Below are 19,605 nucleotides of genomic sequence, written 5' to 3' on the forward strand. Positions count from 1 at the left end.
TACCACTGCTTTACTGAACTTATCAAACCATGCACGAGGGGACTGTTTAAGGCCATAGATAGACTTCTTGAGATGACACAAACACTCCCCCTTATACTCAAACCCAGATGGTTGAGTCATATAGATTGTCTCAGTAAGGTCACCATGTAGAAAGGCATTTTTAACATCAAGTTGATGAAGTGGCCAGTCTAGATTAGTTGCAAAAGAGATTATCACACGAACAGAATTCAGTTTGGCCACAGGAGAGAACGTCTCAGTATAATCAAGGCCAGTCTGGGTGTAGCCTTTAACAACAAGTCGAGCTTTGAGACGATCAACAGTACCATCAAGCTTCTGTTTAACACTAAAAACCCAACGACAACCAACAACCTGAGTATTAGCAGGCTTAGGAACAAGGTCCCAAAGTATGATTCAATTTTAAAGCGTTTATTTTTTCTTCCATAGTTTTCCTCCACCCTGGATGAGAAAGTGCCTCCCTGTAGGACTTAGGAAGAGCAATATAGGATAATGACAAAGAAAAAGCTTGAAAGGAAGAGGACAATTTATTATACGATACAAAATTGGAGATAGGGTGATTTGTACAAGACCATTTACCTTCCCGAACAACAATAGGTTAATTAAGATCAAAGTCTAGAGAGATGGAAGAATCTCCAGGCGTTGAAGCGATTGGTGGAAGTGACAAGGTTAGGTTTACTATTTCAGTCGCTGGAACATGATTAACTACTTTTTACCGGCGACGAGCATAGACACGAAGAGCTGGTGGGATATCATAATAAAAAACTGGAAGAACAGACTCTTGAAGAACAGAGTCCTCCAGATGACTGCCTTCCTCGGAATAATAAGGAACATCCTCAAAGAAAGTTACATCTGCACACACAAATTGTTTACGAAGAGTTGGACTGTAACATTTATATCACTTTTGAGTGTGAGAATAACCTAAGAAAATACATTTGTGAGCACGAGGATCAAGTTTGTCTCGTCCTAGGCTTAGATTATGAACAAAACAAACACAACCAAACACCTTTGGAGGAATGGAAAAAGCGTTTTTTTCAGAAAACATCATTTGGAAGGGTGATTTTCCTTGAAGGACCCTAGAAGGCATGCGATTAAAAGATAAGGAGCAACCAGAACTGCATCCGCCCAAAAATGTTTTAGGACATGCATTTGAATTATTAAGGCACGAGTGATAGCTAGGAGTGGGCCATTCTTCCGTTTAGCAACTCCATTTTATTGAGGGGTGTCAACACAAGATGTTTGATGGATAATGCCCCTCGACTCAAGAAAATTTTGAAAAATATTAAGTTTATATTCAAGGGCATTGTCAGTTCTAAGAACAAGTAATTTTGCATCAAACTTGTTTTGAATTTCAGTATAAAAGGATTGAAAAACAAAGAAAACTTGAGATCTATCTTTAAGAGTATAAACCCAAATTAAACGTGAATAATCATAATAAATGACACAAAATAACGAGCACCAAATAAACCAGTAGTACGAGCTGGTCCCCAAACATCCGAATGTACTAACTCAAATAGTTTTAAACTTTTATTATCAAAATGAGACTTAAAAGTAGCCCGACAATGTTTACTAAGTTCGCAAGTGGTACAATTAAACTTAGAAAAATCAACTAAAGAAGGGACCAAGGCTCGAAGACTATTTGAAGAATGATGTCCAAGGCGGCAATGCCACTGGTACGCTGAAGAGGAGGTGGAACGTAGAGTTGTCGGAATAGTAGTTGGCTAGAGTAGTAAAGACCATCCTTCTTAATCCCCCCACTAATCGTCTTCTTCGTCTTGAGATTCTGAAAGACACAACGGGAAGGAGAAAAAGTAACTGAGCAATTTAAATATGATATGATTTTGCTAACTGACAATAAATTAAATGAAAATTGAGAGATATGTAAAACTAATGAAAAAGTGAGACCTGAAGTGCGAAAGGTACCAATTCCATGAACTAGTGATTTCGCACCATTCGCTACAGTAACAACCGATGGTGAGAAAATATGAGAAATATCAGAAAGAAGAGATGGGTCACCTATCATGTGATCGGATGCCCCTGAATCAATGATCCAAGGTGTAGAAGATGAGGCATAGACACACGTATTACCTGAAGTAACGATAGTAGCGGTGGAGGGCTGATTTGCACGATCATGCTTTACCAGAGAATCATATTCGGCTTTGGAGAGAACGACTTTCAATTTGGTACTGGTGATTGACCCAAGATGGGATTCCTTAGTACACATCACAAAAGCACGAACAAATGAGATATAGTAGCAAGAGAGAGCCGAGATAAAAGAAGCAAGATCTAGTTGAGATGAACCCCAGAGAAATTAACGAGGAGAGATCCGAGAGAGATTGCCAAGACGAGAACTGAGATCACTGAGGAGAGATCGTTGAGAAGAGATTGAGAGAAAGCTGAGATGGAATCAAGATCGGAGTCTGAATAAGACTAAAATTTTTTTTTGTAAGAGGGATCGATTTTCGCTCTGATACCATGTTGAAAGAGAGAGAGAGAGAGAGAATATATGAAAACGTATATGTTATTGAGTAAGTAATACAATAATACAATGGTGTTTATATAAGAGAAGTTACGGGAGTAGGTGAGTGGAGAACAAGTAAACCCTATACATGGTAATTCTATATATGGTAATGAGGGGTAGGTGACAACTCATACAATACTGTACAACACTATTGTATTGAAGTATTTTACCATTATAAGATGACTATCACGTGCAACACAAATTCTATTTTCTAGAAAGCTATCCTCACACACACACAAAGAGAGAGTGAGAACTGACTCAAATGAAAGCTAATTTCAATTGTGTGCCTGTAAACATGTTATATAAATTCAAATGATAGCATGGACCTAATTTTTATTTTCTGATCTTACATTCCATCAGAAGAAACAGAGAGCACATACTAGTCTTAAACCAGAAAGCATTCTTTTATATCGTTTCCCTCTCTCAGATACTATGGTTCCAAATATATAGAACTCGGCAACGTAATGGAGTACTAAAGCTACCGTGAATATATTGAAATGAAAGCACAAGTTGGACCACAAACACAATATATATCAGAATCAAACAAATTAAAAACAAAGTCTTCTCTCAACTAGTTGGGTTTCTTATAAGAATCCTATTTTTACTTTAGTTTATTTAAGGTCATAGCCCCGGTCAAACCACGTGTTATCATATTTTTCCTTACTAACTCTAGCCATATTAATTTTGGCCTTTCCTTTCATCTACCATTACCCTCAATGTGAACCATGTCACTGTTTCATCCAAACCATCTTAATCAATTTTATCTCATTTTATGTCCAGAAGAAAGACTGCAGAACAAATTGGATAGGGAACAAAGTTGCATGTTTATTATCACTAATTCAATAAAGTACTGAATTCAATTTAGAATAAACTAAATTAACTATCATAACCTTCACATAGCTACAGATATATTGTAAGTCCAGTCATTAAAGTCATTGGAAACGAATTCAATAAACCATCTCAAGACGGTTAAGTCACTGGTGGCAGATGTTTCTCTCCTGAGGAATGAATTACTATGTGACTAAAATTTTCATCTCAATGATGGAGGATGTAACAGACACCAAACCTAAACATTTATACTCCTCAAAGCAGCTCAAAATTTGCAAACAAATTGTTGCTTCTGATGTTCTATCATAGTTTGTGTGAAAAGTAGTCTCCAGTTTGTCTCCCTCCAAGACGAGGAAGGGATATTCTACATCTTAGTGAGGAAGCCTGTTAGAAAGCATCAATCTGTTTTAAAAGTAAAGGCAAGTATATTTGTAAGATGAACCATATAAAGACTACACTGTACTACTGCATTGGTCCTGATCCTTCAAAGCTATGCTACCACTATAACTCTCATGATCACGAGACAAGTTCTTATCTACCGGTAAAATTGATTTAGATCAGGATGGAGTGCAAAGCCATATGACATATGCCATATGCCATGCATCATGCATATACCTATGTCAGCTGTAGACGTAAATGTATATTTATTTTTTAGGATTTTTTCTTCTAATTTTAGGAATTATGTTATTAAGTATCTATTTTTATAATTGTTGTTTATCATTTTTGACAATATCCATCTTTGAAAATATAGTAATAAGGGTTATGTCAGGGTTGCCCATGATTCTGCATATAAATAATGCCATTATAAGAGGATTATGCATGTCTATTGATTGAATATTTATTATTGAAATACGATTCCCATCCTTAAACGGCTTTCTCTTCCTCCTCTTCCGTATCTTCCTCTTATTGTCTCTGCTCTTTTGTCTCCTCTATTTCTCCTCTCTCATTCATCAATTGGTAACAAAGCTTTTTCTTTATCCTACATCAATAGGTGACCAGAGGGAGAAGTTCGGATGACCGAAAGATTGAAGAAAGAAAATGGTTTTTGTCAATAGCAGTGTCACTAAATAATGTGTGGAGTTTCTCAAACCTAAAATTTCAATTAAAGGACGACTCGTTATGTAAATATTCTAAATCTTTTGTTTTAAACAACAACAGTTTGTCATACCAAGGAATATGTTCCAATTCTCATTTTAATTATGGTTTATTTGTACATATAGAAAATGAAAATGGGATTGACAAGTGCTATCACATATTAAAAAACAATTAACGGCATATCCTCTACTTTCTAAAATCTCTATATACATACACCCTTAGGAAAGTCTTTCATTTTAAATTAACTTTAAAAAGCACTTCTCCATGTGATTCATTTTCTATAGATAAAGGGAGATCATTTGTTTAATACTATGCCAAGTTGTTGGGATTATGTGTGTTCTGTGGAGTAGAATTCAGTTAAGAGACAAGAATTAATTTTAAAAAATACAAACTTATTCACATAAAAATATTCCCCGCCAATAATCAAACCATCCTATCCATTTAGTGAGAGCAATAGTTTTTCAGTTTTCTCAACCAAGCTTGCATATATTTGGAACTTCTATACAACAAGAAGCCCTTTTCCCAACTACTTGGGATCGGCTATATGAATCCTATGTTTCCATTCCGCTATGTGAAAGGCCAGGCAGACCCTCCGAGTTACATGTAAAATGTGGTCACAATAAAAGAAACACAATAAATAAAGCTAGGAAGACACCCTTCTAGTGTCGCCAAAAAGCGTTATTCCAAATATGCATTGTCATGATAACATAACATTTTTTCGCCTTGAATTCTTCCTTTAACATTAGGTGGAAAAAAAACAAAGGGGATATACAAGCCGAGAAAAAGAAAAGCTCAAAACACTAACAAACATCTAATTAGACATGGACAGTTAACATTAGGTGGAAAAAAAAGAAAGAACTGAAAATTCATATTTATATTTATCAAAAAATAATAATAATAATAACTCAATGTATGGAGAATGAAGTCTCACAAATTGACCTACATAGAGTACCATACCTTCTTAAACCTGTCCTTAGTCTGGTCTGCCTGCATTTCAATGTTTCTCCTTTCAGAAACAATTGAGTAATTGGCAATTGATTATAAATAGATACGAATCTAAAATGAATGGAATCATGATGGAACTGCAGGTCAGCCCTACGATGTTTTTTTTATGATATCTATTAATGACCACCAAAATGCAGAGAAATTGACTGTTAAAAAAAAAAAAAAAAAAACACACCAGAGCACACACACAACAATAACAACCACAACAACCAGTTGAAGAGCATGATAAGCAAAAGAAAATGAAAAAAGGAGAAGAAAAAAATTCATCGAATTACTGCTTCCATGCCCAAAATCAATCATTGTTAGCAATCTAATTTGGCTAAAGAATGAAAGCTCCAAACAAGCAAGTATTCAGAGTCAAATTTGGAAATTGAGTAGCATGTAACATATTAATAAAATGAAAAGAATCAATTGCCAATTGGGAATCTTAGATTAACTGAACTGAAGGTGTGACTAACAAATTTAATCACAAACTTACAAATGAAATTCTGTAAATTAAGTATGCTTTCTTCATATGGAATATACCCAAACTTTCACCTTCAGCAACGGTAATTAGCTAGGAATGATATCGAGAAATTGAGGTCAAATTCTGACCCTAAAACAAAATGAAATGTAGACAAAAACAATACCTCTTCCTTCAGAAGCCTTGTGGTGGATCGGCCAACGAACCCATTGTTGAAGGCGGCGGGAAACGGCTCAGTATCGCCATGGATGTTATTGAGGAGCTCCTCCTCCATGTTCATGGAACCAAAACTCTTCATCTCATCGGTTTGGAAACCGGGGACTTTATATATATATATATATTTTTTCAAAGGCAAAAACAACCCCAACACAATAAACCAAAAGAACCACAACCTACCAAGACCCACCCTCTGCCACCACAAAAGGGACGACAGAAGGAGGAACATAAGACAACACAGATCGGACATAATCCCAAACCGCAAAAGAGCTGTAAAAACATGAGCCACCCGATTACCCTGACGACGCACATGAGTCAACTGAAGCTGCTTGAAACCGTCGCAAGTCGCGAGCAATTTTGTACTAATTTGAGGGAATTTTGTACTAAGGAGTACGTAGTAATATATAATCCCAATCCGTCGTTGTCAGTGAAATATTTTACAAATTTTTTTACGAAACTCCCTTCAAGTTTGTCAATATTATACAAAGGTACCCATCCATGTTAGGTAAGTAATTACACAACGTTCTACAAATTGATCAGTACAAACCCCTCGGCCGTGTCCCATGAGTCACAACCTAAGTCACATAAAATGGGAATGGGAGCGGGAGCGGGAGCGGGAGCGAGAGCATGAGAGTGGCTGAATTAAGTCATAAATAGTGAGAATTTGAACTAGAACGCGGGTGGAGCGTGAGAGGGACACCTGTTGAGAATGATTGTGCGGCTTAGGTCACAACCAACCCCTTACCTTCCTTCCACCTGCTACATGCCTTGGATGGATTTGAGGTTTAACTTGAGACTGACCTACCATATGAAATATTAAACCCAAACTCAATCCTAACCCTAACTACTCAATTCGCACCCAACTCATCCTTCTACTTTTAAATTTGGGCTTGTAACTCGGTAGATTCGGGGTTAAGCATTCGGGTTACTCATACAACTAATTTTTACATCCAAAATTTAATATGAACTTGAATTAGTTTTAGATTAAATTAATCTTTAAAAAAAAAAAAAAGTTCTAAATTTTTACTAAATTACAAACAAATTCTTAAAAAATTCATTTTCTTAAATGTTAACATACAATAAGTTATGATTTAATAAAGGAAGTTGAAAAAAAAAAAGAGGTTATCATAGTTTAAATATTATATATAATGTATTTAAAACTAAAAATATATATATGAAAACAATATTAAAACTCTGGTTCGGGTTGGCTCGGGTTGCTAGTATCTCAACTCAAATTCAACCTTATTTATATTTGAGTTAAGATTTTTCAACCCAGGCTCAATTTTAATTATAAAAATAATTATCCAAACTCATAGAAAATCGTACTGATCTCAAATTGAGTTTGGGTTGTCCAACCCAAGTTGCACCCTTTTCAACTTCCTAAGATAAATGCAACAAAATCTATCAATAACTCATTCGGGGTAAATTAGTTAGCATTTATAATACAAGAATACACTCAAAATTCTCAAACTTAATTAACGTATGATGCAGGTCATGCATTCATGGGATTGATCAATTTAATTGAAAACGAGATAATTCAATCACACGCTTTTAAATCCTATCTCTGTCCTCTCCCACCAATTATCATTAACTACTAGTCATTGCCAAGAAAGAAAAAAGAAAAAAGAAAAAAAAAAATCACACGGTGAAAGATGAGTTATAGAGCTTTAATTGAAGCTTCTCGATGCCCCAAACTTTGAAAATTAGATAAATAAGGAATTGTGAGCTTTGAAGCATGGGGTCTTTTCTTTTTTATAAGAGTGTATATTTATGAGATAATTCCTAAGAAATGGAGTCAAAATTAACTTTTTTATAATGATGGAGTTTTATCAAAATCTGATCTCGAATATTATCTGTTGATTCCCAAACTATCTATGGTATTGTTGTTAAAAATTATACTACTACCCCTCACTAACTTTATTAATTGATTTGTCATCTCTCTCTTCATCACTCTTTCACATAAAAAAAATTACGGACTAAGATCATCTAAGTTAAAAACTCTCTACATTATTCTAAGTTGAATTAATAAGACGTTGACACGTGGCATTCTTAGTATATCTGGGACTTATATTATTCTACATCATAAAATTGAATAAAACATAAAAAATGGTCGTGTTTTAGAAGTGCAGAAAACACACTGTCTACTAATGGCGTCTCCAACTCATTCTCTCTCTACACACGTCTTAAAACTCTCATTATAATTGTATAGAGGTGGTTTTCATATTCTTTTTGGATTGAAAACTCTATCCCCTAGATCGACCCTATCACCTTGAGTTTCTGCTTTGTAATTGTGTAATTCCTCAAGGTACTCGATATCTATCTCAGGTTATGGAGTGAAAAACCATATGCACTTAAATTCACCAAGTAAAAACGCACAACCTTATATGCACAATTTTTATATTTTTTTTCGAAGCAAGAACTTTATGAACAAAATTCTTATACAGAATTTAAAATACAGACCTTCTCAAGATTTTGCAGGAAAAAAAAAAAAAAAAAAAACAGTTTAAAAAGGCAAAGCAAAATCCTAAAATTCAAGACAAATTTGATAACTTGTAACAAAGGCTTATAAGTAAGGTTGTTGTAATCAAAATCGGGTTCTAAAATTATGTCACAGAAATGAAGAGAGGAAATCCATAGGGGAGCCTCTCCAGATTGATTTGCAGAGGATTGGAAGAACATTGAGGGAGAAAGTGTTGGCGACGTCGGTGTTAGTGGATGGCGTCTATTCTTGTGCTTCTAAAACGACATCACTTTTGTAGTTTTATTTAATAAACTGATGTTGCATGATATCAACGGTTGATTTGTATAAAATTCTATATGTCCATATCTTAGTAATTCAACTTAGGATAATGTAGAGAGTTTTTAACTTAGAGGATCCTAGTCCAAAAATTACACCCCTCTATCTGGCCATTGATTTTCATTATACATCACCCCTGGCCTTTCTCTTTGATTTTCATTATTTTTTCTTTTTTATTTTTTATTTCCTGAATGTGTGGATATTATTCTAACAAAATAAATAAATAAAATACATGAAAATACCCTAGAAATAGGAAGAATAAAAAACATGGTAAGGGCATACCCAACCATAAACAATGAAACCACATAGAAACAACCAACACAGCCCCTAAAATAGATAATGAATAAAATCGAAATAGGACCATGGGCAACGACACAAAGGAAAGGCTTTCAAAACAGAACTTCAAAGTCAGAGATCGATAATCCCATAGCAGTCAAGCCTTCAAAGCATGCTTCCATAGCCAAAAGATGAGGAGTTTGAGAAGCTCCCCCATGTACTCTATGATTTTTTTATTTTAGGTTTGAATTCATTTCGTTTTGGATTTTTGTTTACAGGCTTTGCCGAATCATCGAACTATAATGAAATTATGGAATCAGCAAAATGTAATGAAATACCAAAGAATAAAAATAAAAAAATAAAAAATAAAAATGGTAATGAAATTGTGGAATCAACAAACTATAACAGCAAACTGTGATGACTTATAGTGAGCACGTAGACAAACAATATTAATAGGTTTTCATAATAAAATAATTCAAAGGTTAAACAAAATGCATTTAAAATATCCTATTGTGGTAGTCTCCTTATAGTTTCAACGATTATGACCAGGCTGACGGCATCGCAAACAATGTATCGACCTTACATTTTGAAATTGTAATTCAATCTAACTCGCACGGGGTCGTCCAGTGGGACGTCTTACCACTAGAGGCCTAAGATTGGAAGTATCTTCATTATCACCACATATCACCGTCATATTATGCATGTGGACCGAAGACATGAGATGTCCACATAGCTTCTTCTCTGTTTCAACCCTAAACCATTATTCATCCATATCATAAATATTCAAAGAATACTTTTAAATGGCATAATAAGCATGCGAACAAGGAATCCCAGTCATGCTCCAAGCCAAACAACTACAATACTGTTTAGGGATTAAAATCACCATGAATGGTATCCTTTGTCGATCATATATTGTTCACTCAGTACTGGAAACACGAATCAAACAGGTTGAAGCAAGGCTAATGACAACGACGCATTTCTTATTTGTTTTAGAAATGTAATTTGATGTATATGGGTATTTACTGCCATTTCATATTGTAGTTCATTCGGATGTAGTAATTGAGGTGACATGTTATCTTTGGGAAATGTAATTATGAGTATGTAATATATTTAGGATAATTGTATTTTATACTTAGAGAAAATCATGTAATGAGGCCATAAAGTCACTTTTATTTCAAATGAGTATTGTTTCCATCTTATTTTGCTCACTTAAAGATGTATGTTGCACACACATATTTAGGATTCACTATGTTCATACCATATTTCATCACTTGAGAGGTTTTAGATTTAGTTTTGGGATCATATATATGCATAAGAATGATTTAGGGTGCCCATGGACCTTTCTGGAAGGTTATTTTTCATTCTGTTTTGTTGAGATCGATCTTAGGTTCATTGGGATCGATCTTTGGTTCGTTGAGATCGATCTCATATTGTGCTTCCAATTGCATTTTTCATTCTATTTTGTTGGGATTCATCTTAGGTTCACTGGGATATATCTTTGGTTCGTTGAGATCGAACTTAAATCCTGTTCACAACACTGTAGAGCTGACTTCAAACGGCCATATCTTGTCCATCTTAAATCCAAATTAGGTCATTCTTGAGTTCACATTAACCGTATTGAAACAAGCTTTCCAATGGTACTAGTCTCATTCCAAAATTCCAACCATGGAATGAGTTATGATCATTTTAGTGAGGATGCATGGGTCATGTTTTTCATATGTTAAAAATGGCGGTTTGTATCGAAACCATTCCTCTAGGGCCAGAACCTCATGGGATGTTCATAAATGTTTGGTATGACATTAATTAACTTCATTTTATTAATCTTTTGGGTCACATTAGCCATGTAGGCTAATGCGGGCTTTAGCTTCCGTATTTGTGATTGTTTTGTTTTTTTTTATTCTTTTATTGTTAACTTCCGAAGTTGTACTCGTGCTCAAGTCTTGTTAACTTCGTTTGAGATTATTTTGTTGTCCTAGAAATGGTATTTGTCTCTAGCAACAGTTCTATTCATATTTCTTTCCGCATTCAGGTTTGGTTTTCGGGTTGGGCTCTGACCTTCATAGTTAACGCACCAGATCATGAGATTTGGAGCGTTACACAACTAGTTCAAGAAAAAATTGAACTGATTCCATCATTACCACTTCTTCCAAAACATTACTCGCACACTTAATTTGAGCCACAAAACCCAATAAAAATAAGAAGAGAAATCATATTATCGAAAACCCTGATAATAACGAAGGTTAAAAAAATCATTTCTCTTTCATTTTCATAGTTGATCGAGAGTTCTTTGTAGTTGAAAAATCCCATCCAGGCATGGGACATTTTGTTCTGCGAATCTGGAGTGATTCGGATCCTCCAAGTTAGTTCCTTTTTTTATAAAGGCAATTTAATCATTTCTTTTTTATAAACTCATGATATTATCATATATAATTATAAAAATAATAATAGAACTGATTTAAAAATTTTCGTTACCAAACAAACTTAAAAGTAAAAACAAATTAATAAGTACTGTAATTATAAAAATTACTTTATATAGCAGATCACTAAACCTCTAATATGTTTTTTACTAAATTACTAACAATAATTTTATGCTAGCTCTAATGATAAAAGCACGCTATTCGACACATAAATCAACAAAAATTACTTCCACAAGCGCCGCTATTTTGGTTTACTTTATCTTCTTCCTATCTTATTAAAAATTACAAGTTCTTATTTTCAGGAAAATGCAACTTTAAGAAAACATTTGTTCCTTAGGTCAAAAAATAATTACTAGTCTAATATGTAAAACACCAATCCATGGTCTTGATAAGCATGGTTTGGCTATTGGCTGTGTTCTCACAACTCGAGTTTACGTCGGCTTATATTTGATTTTTATCAGTCAAATACACGTCATATTTAGAAAGTTTTGACTATTTTAAAAACAGATGTTGTGTTTTTCTAACTTTTTTTCATTTTAGCAGTTAATAAATTAATATCATGCAATATAAAATAAAGCAAAGTAAAGTTAGAGATGATACCAGGATTTTTAGTGAGAAACCCCAGTTGATAAAATACGTCAACTGTTTGCGTGGGAAAAACCTCGTGGACTGTGTAATACAAAGTAAACTGATCCATTATGCTTGAAACAAAGTACACTGAACTTGGACTCTGGCTCACACCCTATCGTTCTACTAAACACCAATTGCTGACAATTCTTTAGCTTTGCGACTCCCCGTCCAACAGTAACTTGACCTCAAGCTTATGCTTGATCTTTGTAGAAGAGTAGCAGGTAGATCAGGCAACACTCCTCGAATGCTCCAACCCTTTTAAAGTGTGATCGCTTTTACTTCTGTTCTTCAACCTTTGGATTTGATGTAGAAGTAGATCTACTTTTATCTGATCGATGTAGATGCAACTGTATGATTACGATCCGGATAATCACTATGTGAATATGTGTGTGTTCTAGAAAGACAAACAGAAAAATCTCTAAGATTTTCTGATACAAAAATCTTCCTAAGGCTTTTAAGAATAATAAACTGATAATACGAAAGCCGTCCAATTAGCCTATGTGTATGACAAGGTTTATATAGAGTTTAGAATGTCCTAGTCCCATTGAAAATATAAAAAAATTCATGCATTAGACTTGGTACAATCTTAAACCAACTAGGAAAGAAATCAGGAAAAGGAAACTAAAAACTGTATTGTGAACAGGACTCCTTGAACCGGTTCAAGTATGGTAGAAGTTTATTTCGAGGCTAACTAAAGACTTTGAACTGGTTCAGAGGGGCTAAACCGGTTCAAGTATGCCAAACTTGAATTTCCTGGTTCACTAAGGCTGAAAACATTGTATGGTAAGATTTTAAAATAAATACCAAGTCTAGAATGTGTCCTAACCTTTTAAAATTCCTTCCTAATGTGTTGCTCTTACCTTTCTCGAATAATCTCGGTTATGAGTCACTGTTGATCCCAATATAGTAACTCTGAATTACAGCTCGACAAGAACTTGTTTTGTTTCCGATAATTGCCAATTACAAAATAATATCTCACAATCTCCCCCTTTGGCAATTTCGTGACAAAACCCTAAAATTAATTTTCGCAATCTACCCAAAATAAAAAAGTAAATTACATCTTTGTTCAAAGGAAAAACACGGAATATAATCACTGTTCTCTTCTCTTCTTGGATCTACGACTTGACTTGATTTCTTGCACAATATCAAGTATCAACTATCAGTGAAGTTTAATAAATAAAAATTTATAAAGACTTCCCCTTAAGTAAATATCCCAAAAAAAAATTTATCTCCCCCTTAACATCACATTTGTTCTCCTTCCCTTTTGTAACAAATTAACAAAGCATAGAGACAAATAAAAGAATAAGATAAAACATCCAAATATGTCATTAAGGCATATACGAGAATATCCAAAAATAATGACCATTTTAACAAGAGTATGATGTCATGTTGTAAGACAAAATATTAGGCATCAGTATCTCCAAAAATAATGTCAGAAGGACATTAATACTCTCCACCATTATCTTCATCATCATCCTAATCAAAATCATCCTCATCAGACTCTGCATCCATTTTTTTTATTATTCATGCATCATGATAACAATACTAGTTCTAGCTTGCTTGGGAGCTTTCGGAACCTCAATTCCTTTACCTTTGGCTTCTTTGGATAATTTTGGTGACATGTGCTTCACAAAATTTTTCACTTTGAAGCCTTCAACCTCTCTTAGGAATTCCATCAAATACTTGGTGTGCAACCTCAAAAGTGTTTATAGAAAAGTTTGATTTGATCTTCAATTCTCCATAAAAATCAATCAACAATGTAGAAATCAACCCAATTTCACTTTAGAAGCTTCAACTATCATCAACAATCAAGTGATAAACGCCGAATATTGCATATTCAAGCGCCCTTATTTGCATTAGTTAAGTCCATTCTTTGATTATTCTATATAGATTATCTTCATTTGTATTTTTTTTGTTTATTTTTAGGTTTATTCCTCAAATAGAAATAAAAATGAGGTTTTACAGGTTCTTGATGATCAAGGCATGCCGAGCCGGGGCTCTGCATGTTTACTAAACAAATATGGTCCAATGAACTCATGGACACACTCTGCAAGGTCAGTGGACCAAGCCTAAGGTCAATTTAAGAGAAGTTGTTATGAGACTAGTATATACCATTGTGGGCGCCCGCCAGTCTCATGCACAAATCATGCTGGCGCCCGCTAAGCTACTCGAGGCATTAAATTCCAAAGAATGAAATTCCAGTAGCTTCTAGAATCCGTGGGGCCTCGCCATTCTATAGAGGCGCCCGCCGGTTGCCACCACAGCCCCAGGATGCCCCTTTGTTAAGCACAGAAACTAGCTATGGCACCCAGTGGGGGCCCGCCTAACTCTGAGGGCGCCCACTAACTTGCAGACAGGATCGTGGTCTCCTTTGTTTTAACCAATGTTGTCCCCTTGATTAAAGAGACGTGTCCTCCTTTTTCTAGGAGTTCTGACCACGAAATTAAGGAAGTTTGGTAGGATATTTTTCCTATTTTTGTGAGATAGATGATTGTAAAACATTATTGGGTTGTTGGAGGATTATTCTAGAGAGAAATATTGAGTTTTTGAGAGCATTTGGATTGTATTTGCTGAAAGTGGCGAAAATGGAAGGGCTGAGCTCTTCAATCTCTTCCTCCCTTACTGCTATGGGTAACTAACTCCCTTCCTAGGGAGGTGATAAAGCCCTTCCTTGTAAGCATGCTCTAGTTGTATTTTAATTTGGGGAATGAAGTATGTATATGATAGTTTCATAGTCTAGAGATTTACACAAGTTGTAATGGCTCTTCATTTCAATAAATGATTATGTTGAACTTATTGTCTTGTCTTAGATTCTATTTTCTCATGATTGTATTACTTACATTTTCATAGTGAGAATGGAGATGAGATTATGAAATGGTTTTTAATGGCATGTTGTATGGAAATTTTGATAGTCCAAAGGTCTCCCTTTGATGGATTATGCTTAATTTTTTACTTCATGTGCTCTCGTCATATTTATTGAGGAGTTTGATAGTCCGTAGCTTAGTGAGCATGTCATAAGTTACACCCTAGTCTAGGTAGTTAAAGCATGTAAAATTTTGATGGATTATACTTAATTCTTGATTTTATGTAATTCTTGAAGATAATGTAGTAATCATGTATTTCTACATATCATGGTCACATATATAAGTTATTCCCCAAGTTAATTGCAAGCAAGCTTGTTTATATGGTTGGTGGTGAATTCATTTCCCTAGCTTTCTCTACATAAGTTTAATCCATATTAAATTCATTCCATTTACTGTTTTATGCAAATTTTAATTCTTAGCTCTAAGTGAAAAATAAACTAAACCTTACATCTCTTTCATCAAGCAAAACAATTTTACAACTTTAGTTACCATAAGCTAGCAATCCTTGTGGTTCAACTTACCTTTACGATAGCCCTATTTTACAATGATTTGTGCTATTACAAGTGTTGATTATTATTGGTAAACATATTTCAGCCACCATCAAGTTAAACAAATCCACTAAGTAATCAATCCCAAACTCCACAAATCTCTTTCAAACCTATTTTTGAATTTCAATTCTTCACACAACTTCTTCAAATTTTGTCTTCAATCTCATGGTTATCATGTAATGATCAAGTGTAATCCATGAATGAATGACAAAGATACGATATAGATGATATATATATATATGTATGAATAAGTTATGAAGTGGAAGGGAGAGCAATGAATCATATAGAGGTAAAGAGATTATGCACACAATGAAGCAACAAGCAAGTTAAAAAAACCCCAAAACTCGTGCCCTGGAATCGGTTCAGCCCTCTTGAATCGGTTCAGGAGGGCAGTGCACAATTGTGCATAAAGCTTGAACCGGTTCAAGACCCCCAGTCTTGAATTCACAGTGTATTTTTTTTTTTTTTTTAAATGTTTCCAAATATTTCGAGAAAAAATTCTAACACATCGGTGATTAAAAAAAAAAAAAAAAAAAATTCTAAAAGCCCAAAAATCTTTTTGAATTTTTTTTTAAAAAAAACTTTTAAATTTTTTTCTTGTTTTTTTTTATTAAAAAAAGTTAAAACAACAAATCACTAATCATTAAAATTATTCGGTCAACACATGATTCAAAACCCTTTCGAAGAATTTTTTTCAAATATTTCAGAGAATAAATATTTGACTCCACAAACTTTGCAAAAAAATTCAAATCTCAGAAAGTAATCACAACATGAAATCAAACTTGCAAATTTTACTAAAAAATTTAGAAATTAATCTAGCAAGTTCATGTGTGTGTCTGAAATCCATTCTAATCCATCTTTAGTTGAATTTTAATAGATCATTGTCTAAACCTTATTGATCGAAAAACATCAAGATAAAATTATTTTGAGCAATTTTATATATATATATATATATATATATATATATATATATATATATATATATATATATATATAAGCAAGGTGGTTTTCACTCTAAAGAGTAGTCAGCAATTTCCCAACTCAACTTATATCCACTTTTAGTTTCAATTCACAGTCTAATGGGAGCTTTTGATCAAATATCAATAGGTAGCCTTTTCTTTAGCAAATCATTCAGCAACTTTCAATTTTATTTTTATTTTTTTTTATTTAAGCTCCTATTTTTTTAGACAATAACCTTTATAGTTTTCGTGAACAATAATCCCTAGTCAACAGATCAAAAGATTTTCAATCAAATTTGTTAAAGATGGACTAGTGCACAAAATTCTATGAACTTTAAGAGATTCAAATCTAAAAATACCATAATCAATGCAAATCATCTTTTATTGTATATATTATAGATCAAGAATCTGTTTTTTATCCAAATTATCATATATCTCAATTTGCATTCAAAGATAAATCATAAATTCCTCAAAAGAATTTTCACATGTATATTATGAAGATTATGATCAGAAATTTAAAACTCTAACCAACACCTAATAAGTGATCCAATGGCAACAAATTTTCTTTTAAACACAAGCCATGATCACTGTTTTATCATAGGATTCAGTTTGAAGGTGAAGTCTTTTTGGACTCTAGTTTCATGGACTCAACAGGCACAAAATTGATCAAATTAGTCTTTTGATCCACACAGTCTTAATTCTCACTTCCTGAAATTCTCTTTCATTCTTTACCTCTTTCTAAGGTAAATTTTCAGCTTTAAAAAACTTAGATAGCACAAAATTCTTTTTCTTTTTAGAAAACACATTTTTCTTAGATTGAACATTCTGAGAATGAATTTTTGAAGACCTTTTGTTTTTCCTTTGAAAACATGAGTGATACTTATGTCCAGTCTTACTACAGAAAATGCAATGCAACAGTTTAGGCATATAAGACATATCAGAATGCAATGAATCAGACAAACATGGTTTAGGCATATCAGCAGGTTTAACAAAAATTATTTTACCTTGACCACTAGATAAACCTCTAACAAATCCCAACCCAATTTTATCATTCACATCCTTTCCCATTGATTATCTTATTCAAACTGTTTTGATTTATATTGAATCCTTTTAGCTTATCTTTTTCAGATTTCAATTTAATTTCAAGATAATCATTTTTCAAAGCAACAAATTCCTTCAACGAGTTAGCAATACTTACCTTATCCTCAAGAATGATGATCTTCTTCTCAAGCTCAGTGTTGACAGAATTGCTTTCAAAAGCTTTCCTCTTGCCTTTATCAATATGTTTCCTTAGATCTTCATTCTCTCCTTTTGCTTGGATAAGCTCATTTGTTAGCTTATTGATTGCCTGTTTGACTTCCATGGTTTCTTTAACCATCTTTTTCAATCTTTCATCGTCCTTTTCAACCTCTTATACCTGTTCATCATGAACTTCATTGTCTTTATTATCTGAAATATCGGAGTTAGATAAAGTAATGACATGAGGACCTCTTTCAAGAAAAGTGACATAAGAAAAATTATTAGTATCATCATGAGGAGAATCATTATCACTTAAAACAGAATTTTCAGATATAGAAATTTTCATTGTTTTTTCTTTATTTCTATCCTTTTGTTCTTTTTTAAGACTAGGACAAACATTAGATGCGTGACCTTTGCCACCACAATTCTAGCAGGTGAATTCAGTTTCTTTTGATTCTTCTACTTTCTTTTCATTAAACCTAAATTTTGATGCCTTGTCAAAATTTTGAGGATTAGCCATATTGCTATTCCTTCTCCTCTATTGTCTTTGCAAGATCTGATTAAATTGCTTTGACAAAAAACCAAAATTATCGTCAGAGTTATCATCCACAGAATTCTCAACCTGTATTGATTTTAAAGCAAAAATTTTCTCCTTCTAATTTAAATCGAAGTTCTGCATCTCAAAGGTTTTCAATGAACCTACAACCTCGTCAACTTTACAGGAAGTTAAATCCCAATATTCAGTGATGGTTTTAACCCTAATCTGAAATCTTTTAGGTAACCACCTTAAGATTTTCTCACAAATTTTCTTATCACTAACCCTTTTTCCTAATACTCTGTTCGGTATGAAGGAAGGAAGAGGGGTGGAAGGAAAATAGGAGGGAAGGAATAAAATTCCTTCATTCGGTAGGAAGGAGACATGGAGAGAAAGGATAATAGGAGGGATGGCTTATCCCTCCTTCTTTATAAATTTTCATCCGCCCAAATTTAGGCAGAAGACAAGAGAGAAAACAAGTGGAACTATTAAATTACAAGATTATTGTAATACCCCTAATTTTTAAAAGGATATTTCTGGTATTTTATTTTTGATTTAATTGTTTTTTTTTATTAATTGTTTTCCTTGTTTGTTGTGTTAATTATTTAATTGCGGGTATTTTGTTTAATTGTTAATTATTTTGTAAATTGTTAATTATTTAAATTGTTTTAATTGTTTTAACTATTTAATTGGTTGTTAATGGTTGTTTTTATTCCTTTATTTAAGTCATTGTTGTTATAAATTTACGTAAGTTCATGTAGCCGGCACTGTTAAACCTAGGTTGTTCAATGGGCCGAGTTGTATAAGGATTAGGGTTTAGAATTTAAAAGTCTATATATATGCATATTCTACGTTGGTTTAGGGTTACAAAACAAAACCCTATTCACTGATACTTATACCGTGAGATAGAGAGATACAGAGAGTGGAAACTAGGACGTTATCGGAGAGGTTCAAGGATACACTGGACGGAGTGCTTCTAGGTTGAACCAAGAGCACCTGAGGTGTAGAATAGGAGTCTCAGACGTGGACAAAAGTTTCAAAGACGGCAGTTTAGAGTTTCAAATCAGAAACTCAAAGGCAAGTCATTATTCTTCTCCTTCCCTTTAATTCGTGATCTGTGCATGTTTAGGATGACTCCAGGGATTAAACCAACGTTAAAATGGATTAAGTAATTATCATAATTCATCTTGAAATTAT

The 19,605-nt window shown here is 33.7% G+C and overlaps 1 protein-coding gene across 1 annotated transcript; it reads right to left on the minus strand.

Annotated features, from left to right (window-relative positions):
- Positions 1 to 1,410: 1,410 nt before the first annotated feature.
- On the minus strand, positions 1,411 to 18,012 carry LOC132301527 (uncharacterized). The gene is made up of 6 exons (XM_059798770.1): positions 17,833 to 18,012; positions 17,639 to 17,693; positions 17,457 to 17,529; positions 6,094 to 6,505; positions 5,417 to 5,446; positions 1,411 to 1,798 (listed from the first exon to the last, which is right to left on the minus strand). The coding sequence occupies exons 1-6, from the start codon at positions 18,010 to 18,012 to the stop codon at positions 1,625 to 1,627; spliced, it is 924 nt and encodes a 307-aa protein (XP_059654753.1). The 3' UTR covers positions 1,411 to 1,624.
- Between the last annotated feature and the right edge of the window lie 1,593 nt (positions 18,013 to 19,605).

This window comes from Cornus florida, unplaced genomic scaffold (assembly GCF_030987335.1).
Source record: "Cornus florida cultivar Cherokee Brave unplaced genomic scaffold, ASM3098733v1 CherokeeBrave_3.0.0_Hap2_Chr03, whole genome shotgun sequence".
Lineage (NCBI taxonomy): Eukaryota > Viridiplantae > Streptophyta > Magnoliopsida > Cornales > Cornaceae > Cornus > Cornus florida.

Bases quoted from the DNA above. Each gene is read 5' to 3' on its own strand.
- LOC132301527 (XM_059798770.1), bottom strand. From the start codon at position 18,012: ATGGTTAAAGAAACCATGGAAGTCAAACAGGCAATCAATAAGCTAACA. The intron at 17,530-17,638 runs GTAAAATAATTT...CATTTTCTGTAG, and splicing joins AGGTTTATCTAGTGGTCAAG to TAAGACTGGACATAAGTATC. The intron at 1,799-5,416 runs GTATGGTACTCT...TGTGTCTTTCAG, and splicing joins CTAAGGACAGGTTTAAGAAG to AATCTCAAGACGAAGAAGAC.